At 32.6% G+C, this 7926-nt stretch overlaps 1 protein-coding gene across 1 annotated transcript; it reads left to right on the top strand.

Moving 5' to 3' along the window:
• Positions 1 to 1952: 1952 nt before the first annotated feature.
• LOC137811543 (zinc-finger homeodomain protein 8) lies at positions 1953 to 3738 on the top strand. Its single transcript, XM_068613330.2, has one exon. The coding sequence runs from the start codon at positions 2336 to 2338 to the stop codon at positions 3437 to 3439; it is 1104 nt and encodes a 367-aa protein (XP_068469431.1). The 5' UTR covers positions 1953 to 2335; the 3' UTR covers positions 3440 to 3738.
• The last annotated feature ends 4188 nt before the right edge of the window (positions 3739 to 7926 follow it).

Consider the following 7926-nt stretch of genomic DNA (forward strand, 5'->3'; position numbering starts at 1 on the left):
AGAAATGTAAATTTTTAAATTTATCCTTATATTTAAAAATTGTTAAAAAATTAATTTAATTTATTTGTTTATAAATTATAATTATTTTTAATTAAAATATTATTTCGATAATGTATTAAAGTTAATTTTAGAAAAAATGAAAAATGATATAAATTTGATAAAAAAAAATATTTAAATATTTATAATTATAAATATTTGATAAAAAAAATTATTTGTATATTAAATAACATTATTATTTTTATCTTTATTTTTTTATAATTAATATAATTATTATATAATTTTTTTATTATTAAAAAATATATTTATTATTATTTATATTTATAATTTAATATATATAATATGATTAATTTTTTATTTTTATAATTTTAATTATATTTATTATATTTGAATTGTAATTCTATTTTAAATAAAAGTAATAATAATTTAAGTTTAAAATAAAAATAATTAAATAAATTATATAAATATATATATAATTTTCTTCGCAATTGAGAAGAAATTTGAAACGTATAAACATTTTATTTTTAGTGTTTTTTATTAATTAAAATTTCGTTTTTCATGTTTTATCTGTGGATAATAAATATTTGCATTTCCTCACTAGAAACAAAGGTATAAGGGTGTAAAGTAATTTGTGAAAATGTATCTAAACTAAACCAATTTTGTTACTCTTTTTTCTCATTTTTTTTTCACTGAATATTCTTGGTTTATAGTATAGATGAGTTCCACTGCTATCAATTTTTTTTTGCAAATTACACGTCTTTTTTTAAGAATGAGATTATGTTTTAGTTAAGATTATTATCGATGGTAACAAAATTTCTAAACAAATTAATACAATTATATATCTAGAACTTGATGTCGAAATAACTAGTTAAACTTAAATTAATTCACTTACAAGGTATAAACCGATTTGAACAGATGATTTAAAAAAATATTTTTGTTTACTTTTTAAAATTTGATATCAATATTTTAAAATAAACAATATATATATATACATTACAAATTGATATTAATGATTTTATCAATTTTTTTATAAAACTTGTAATTTGGTTATTTATATCAATTTCTATTTTTCATGTTTGACGTGCACATAATTTTGTATTATATTAATTCGTCATTTTTTTTATTTTGTATGTAAATTTATTTTTGTTAATAGATATTATTGTAATTTATTTATCAGTGATTATAAATATTTATATTTATTTGATAGTTTGAGAGTGAAAGAATGATATTGTGATTATTGAATTATTAATTGTGAAAAGTGGTTGGTAGGGTTGAATTTGAGGGAATTGGGAAGATTAAAGTTAAAATATGGATGAATGTGTGGTTGGAAAGTTGGAAAATGTGTGTGTGTGAAAGGAAGTGAAAGTGTTATTTGCGTGAGCATATGAAAAGATGAGGTAAGGTTTTGTTGGGAAGGAGCAGGAAAGTGGTGAGTTTATGAAAGGAAAACCAGAATTGATGTGTTTGCATTTGCAGGGCAGGGGAGTGAGTTGGCCCAGCTGTGCCTCCAATGCACCATCTCCGTACCACCCTTCAATTCTCATCTTCTCTCTTCTCTCAATCACTCACCTCAACCAATATATTCTTGCCTAATATTTTCAGACAAATTTATTACCCCCAACTAACACATCTCCTTCATATAACTCACTTACCACACTATTTGGCATATTATTCAATATTTTAAGACAATTTAATTTCTATATGCACCGAATAAAATATCATTATTATTATAACTTTTTAAATACTTATTACATATCATCCATGATCCATTTTAATTACATGATTATCAAAAACAATTCAAACAGTTAATACATTCTACATTCTTTACTGGTTTAAAACATATATAAAGGTGAAATACATCTACATCTACATCTACATCTATTTCCCCTACCCCTAGTAGATACTAGCTCTATTATCTGAAACCTTTCATTCATAAACTCCTTTGTTTCTACCAAAACCTACTATGCAAATTTTATCTTTTCTTTTTATTGTTTTGTTTCTATTCTCTTCTCAAATCATTAGTGGTTGAGATTTTGGACCCTAATGTGTTGTTGTATCCCTCTTTCTGCTCGCAACCCCATTTAAACCTCAGATTTTGTCATCACTTCTCATTATAACCATCATCATCGCCATTTCTACCTGCATCATCATCACTCTCTTTCCTCTACACACACCATTAACCCCATCACTTGTTTTTTTCTTCTTCCTTTCCCCTTTCAACCCAACAATTCACCCTTTCAACAGAATGCTTTAAGCTTGTCAAAAACCCTAATCTCCTCTCTCTCTCTCTCTCTCTACCTCTCCCTCCTGTTATATCATTCTTGAAGACACAACGGACATGGACCTGACCTCCAGCAGTACCCACACAGTACAAACCTTGGATGCAGATACTAGGATCACACCACCCATCAACCCCACCAACAATACCACCCCAAAGTCTCTATCTTTCACCAACGGCACACCCAAGCGCCACCCCACCACCATCGGTGCTCCACTGCCACTACCACCGCCCATGGTGGTTACCTACAAAGAATGCCTCAAAAACCACGCCGCCAGCCTAGGTGGCCATGCACTCGATGGCTGTGGCGAGTTCATGCCTTCCTCCTCAACCAACCCCACCGATCCTCGCTCCCTTAAGTGCGCCGCGTGTGGCTGCCACCGCAACTTCCACCGCCGTGATCCTCAAGAACACAACAACCTCAACTACAACATTCACAGCACCAACACCGCCGCCGCCGCCAACAATAACCCCACTTTTCTAAGCTGCATCTACACGCCTTCAGCACCAGCACCAATCTCTCAGCGAGCCATGAGCCAAAGCACGAGTCCGAGCTTGAGTTCGAGCCCGAGTCACAGTCCGAGCCCAATGTCAAGCCCCTCACCTCCTCCACTCTCCCACGTGCCGCCGTACCACGCTTCAGCACCCCACATGCTTTTAGCCCTCGGCACTGGCTATTCTACACCCTCCGATGAACATCACCACCACAGAGGCCTCACCTTTTCGAGCGTGATGTTGAAGAGCGAGAACCCGAAGAAGAGGTACAGGACCAAGTTCAGCAAAGAGCAGAAGGAGAAGATGCATAGCTTCTCTGAGAAACTGGGGTGGAGAATGCAGAAAGGGGATGATGGATTGGTCCAGCAATTCTGCAATGACATTGGGGTCTCTAGAGGGGTATTCAAGGTGTGGATGCACAACAACAAGAACACTCTTAGGAGAAGATTGGATCAAGGGGAAAATGCAAATCCAAACGCAAATGCAAATTCTTCTCAAAGTGTTGGGGATCATGATGACGGCAATAATACCAGTGGTGGAGGTGGTTTTGACAGTGATATCAACAACCCCTACAATCCAAATAGCAACAACAACAATGACATTCACATGAATGAAGAAGATGATGGATGTCGCAATGTTCATGTTTCTCTTAATGGGTTGTCATCTTAGCTTCCTTTCTTTTGTCAAGAAACTTAGTTAGACGGGAATGGAGCTGGAAGCAAATTTCGCGATGATCATTATTGTTTATTACCATCCTTTTGGTTTTATTTTTCTTTTTGAAGAAAGTTAAGACTATAGGAAAATTCAAGGTTGTCTTGGTTTCTATTAAAATGTCATATTACTGTGTTTATGTTCATAGATGATGTTTGTATCACCACCAGGACATGTCTCACCCTCCTCCTGATAGCTCTTATTGCTGTCACGTTTTCTCCTTTATAAAGAGCAGGTATATATTTTAAGTGATTTAACTGTCAGAACGTAGATATTATTTATTGTGCATCTACTATTCTTTGAAATTTCCACCTTCCAAAATGCCCATATTTGTTTGGCCAATTTCACGACCTTTATCAATTCTGGGGTTGAAATGGAACCTATCTGCAATTTTGTCCTTATTCATTTATGGAGATCTCCTACCACTACAAGATTTTATCTTGGAGATAACGCTGTAGATGCGTCTGGTGAAACATTGCACGAGCAAAGTTCTAAAATCTAATCTTCCCATTAATTTCTCTTTTATGGGTGTGCAAGTGGTCCTGGGTAAGTTATCTCCTAAGAAAGAAAGAAAAGGATTAGACCCATTAATCACATTTGACAAGGACATTAATCCATTCCATCTGCTTTGTTTGGTCTCATCTTCCTAACTTCTTAAAACCTTATTACAAGCAATTATCTTGGTACAAAAAAGGAACTAGAAGGATAGTTGATTAGAAGCATATAATACGCTTTTGGAATATTACAAGATGGCATTGAAAATGCATATTGTCTATTGTGGTGTTTATCTATTATTATTAAACATCATTTAATTACCATAATCTTCTGTTTGTCTATGCTTAGAAGGCAAGCAGCATGATTTGGTTAATCAATAATTAATGGAAAGTAATGCGGCAGTGCTGTCTTATTCTGCCAACATTCCATTTTTAGTTAGTCAAATGAGACGGCAAATTTGTTGTTTTGCTGTTTCATTATATATTTAATTAGTTTAAGGTGGGAGGAAGTTTTTATTCCAAGATTAGTGTAAATCTATCATAGCTTTTGTGTGACCTTACTCACTTATAAATGAGGACTTCCTTATTTTACTTAAAGTCTTGCCTAGAGAAGTTAAACCTGTACTTTTCTGTGCTGTTAACATGCAATGATAACCCATCTGAGATCATCACAAGAGTCACTTGCTTAATTATAATTGATGAATTCAGATGTAAGTTTCATGAGGATTAAAATATGTTTCATTGGCCTTTTAAGCTGCCACGTTGTTTTCTTTCCTTTCAAGTTCATAGTTTATAATTGTTGGGACGAAATGACCCTTTGTAATGAGTTTTTCATAGAATAGGTGTATATAAGATCTCAGCTTTTACAGAGAATGGACCACTCAGGAATTAATGCCATTTTGGAAGCTTTGTTGCTGCAGCAGTGTACCTCTATTCTTTGCTTCTTCTGTGTTTTATTTTCATTTGCTTTTTTATATGGGACCAAATCTTTGATCTTGTGCTTTTCCTCTGGTTTATGAATCAGGCCCACTTGAAAAAGGAATACCACTACACAGCCCAAATAAAATGCTATTATCAGGAGTGGGTCACAATTTTTCATGATTTTAAGCATCAAGATTTTTATATCCATCTAACTAAAACTTTTTAGATTTGATTATTAAAAAGTAATATTATAATTTATAATTAAAGGATACTGTAAAATATATTTATACTGTGAAAACACATTTTAGTTCAATTTATAAAACAAAAGTAAGTAACATGGTCATTTTCACACATAGACTGACGAATACTTCAAAGTCACACCTCCACTTGCAAATACACACAGATTTGAGGGATGAATAATTACGTATTTTAACGGACAAACAAACAATTTTTTTTTGTTTATTAATAGTATAAAAGTGTATACTAAAGGAAACAAGGAATATAAATAAATTAACATAAATGTGTTTAGCTTATTTTTCTTATTTTGATTGGTGTCTTGATCTTCTGATTTGTATATATCTGATTTAGTGGTGTTTTTGAGTGTTGATTTTTTCTTAGTTGTTTGGTTAGATGTTGACTGTTGTGTTCCTTGCAGTATTAGGTGTCTTTGATTCTATTAGATGTGTTAGAAGTTTTTGCCTCTGCGCAAGTAAAGGTATGGTCTTGGATTGCTGCAAAGTCCCGCGAAGTTTACTTTTCCTACCCCTGTTGGGTTATGGATCCTTTGACATGTATACGGCTGATTCGGTAAAGCTAGTTAGCGCTTGGTTTGGTTGGTCCTTTGTCCGACGATTTTGGATGTCAAGTTAGGAGTTAGATTCTATGTGTTCTTGTAAAAGGGTTGGACCACCCCTGAAGTGGTCCCCATTTATTTATTTTTTATTGTTGATAAAAAAAAAGGTGTCTTTGATTTTTGTTTTGTTCTCAAGAGATGAGTTAATGTTCTGTATGAGGATTGGGTCATCTTTAAAATAATTCATATTTATTTAATTTTTCTTGTTGATATTAAAAACTTCTTTAATAATTTTGATGTGGTGTAATATTTTCTTACTCTAGATTTAATCATTTGAACAAACGAGTGATGTCGATTAAAGGGTAACTCTATACATGGAGGAAATAGATAATTTCGAATTGATAAATTAATTGTTATTTTAATAAACAAAGCAAGATATTTTCATTCTAATTATAAAATAAATGTGTATAGTTAAAGAGGAAAAAAGAGTATATATTACATCGTGTTAAGAATATGCTATATTAATATCTCGTTAATTTATTGTGTGTTTGTATTTTGGTTTGAGCACTGGTTACACTTGTTTCAAGATGTTAAACTTGACTGAAGGTTTCTAATGGATTAATTCTTATTGAATGTAGTTTCAAGGTTTTGCAGACAATTTTTTAATCATTAAACAAATTTAAATGTCTCTTTAAGAGTGGTGGGTCTAGAAGGGAGGGACAGATAAACATTTTTTTAAATATGTTGACACTGTTTCCTTAAAGAAAATATTTAAACACTGCTTATTTGGATCATTAATAAACAAAGTTGCAAGGTCAATGTGATGAACATTTTTAAAAAAAAAATTGTATGAAGTAAAGATGCTCAAAATAGAGTTTTCTGAATATATTAACCATAAATTATTTTTGAATATGCATTTGAAAGAACTCTTAATTCATGATCATAATTTTAATGTAACCTTAAGGAAATCTTGAATTTGTAATTTGAAATCTTGATGCAAAACCGTAATGAAATGAATGAAAGGAAAACTACTTTATGTGTTGTGGTTACCAATATACAAGGCGTGTGCCAAACTAACTTTACAACAATTTTATATTAGAGAACAAATAATCCTTCACTCTTTTTCAAAGATAAATATCATTAAAAGAGGGGACTATACGTTCAAATTAAAATAAAAACATGCATTCCTTAATTAAAATAAAATATTATTTTTCAACAATAAATATTACCTAATATTCTCCAATCTCTTGTAATTCTTGTCCCATTCGGTTTGTTTGGCTTGTTCGATCAACGAACTGACCAGAACATGCTAGACACATTAGTCTAAACGATTGGCCCTTGGCCCATCAATAAGCAAGTATCTGGTGAGCATTTTGTAACTTTAAATATTGGCCCAAACGTAATAAGATCCAGTGTTTCTAAAAAGAGCGTCCACCTCTCACTTTTAGTAAAATTAAATATGATCCAAACGTCAAGGGAAGATATCATTCGTTTTGAGTTGGTTAGAAAAGAATACTCTCAGTCAGATACGATACTCTGCAACAGATGTACTTCTGAAATATAAGGAAGAATCTTAACAAGTAAGAAACTCAGTTATGGATATTGGATGACACTATAAAAGGGCCCCGAGACCCTAACCACCAAGTAAGTTGATTTTACACTTTTTACACTACAGTATAATATATAAGTGCTCTCACTGATTTGATCATCAGAGTGTAATATAGAGGTGGAGCACCCTCTGTTGGAGAATTTCAGGAGTTTCTAAGTGATAGTGACGGCAAAGACAGAATAAGGAAGCATCCACCACCGGTTCCTGACCTAAGTCAACCGGACAAAACAATTCTAAATATTTTTTTAAAAAATTATTTATATTTACTTGCATTTTTACAAAGCCTCATCTATCTTCATCCTAATGAGAATACAACCACTCCTTTCGTTTTGTTTGTTCTTTATGCGATGAACTATCACTCTTTGAGCAAAATTGTTAGTTGAGTGAGTAAAACAAGATTGAATTCATTCTTGGTACCACTTCTCCACCAAAAAAGTTTGGTCCTTCTTTCTCAGGCTGGAGTCGCTGCAAGAATATGGTGGTTTCTTGGTTGGTCCACTCGGTCTCTCTCCCTATAAGACAAAGCTTAATATGGATGGATATGACACTTGACATTTGGAATGATCTGAAAGCAAGATACTCTCAAGGGGACCTATCTCGTATTTCAGACTTACAAATGGAAGCGTCT

This window comes from Phaseolus vulgaris, chromosome 2 (assembly GCF_051622355.1).
Source record: "Phaseolus vulgaris cultivar YP4 chromosome 2, ASM5162235v1, whole genome shotgun sequence".
NCBI classification, from domain to species: Eukaryota; Viridiplantae; Streptophyta; class Magnoliopsida; order Fabales; family Fabaceae; genus Phaseolus; species Phaseolus vulgaris.

Excerpts from the sequence above, each read along its gene's own strand:
- LOC137811543 (XM_068613330.2), top strand. The coding sequence starts at position 2,336 with ATGGACCTGACCTCCAGCAGTACCCACACAGTACAAACCTTGGATGCA.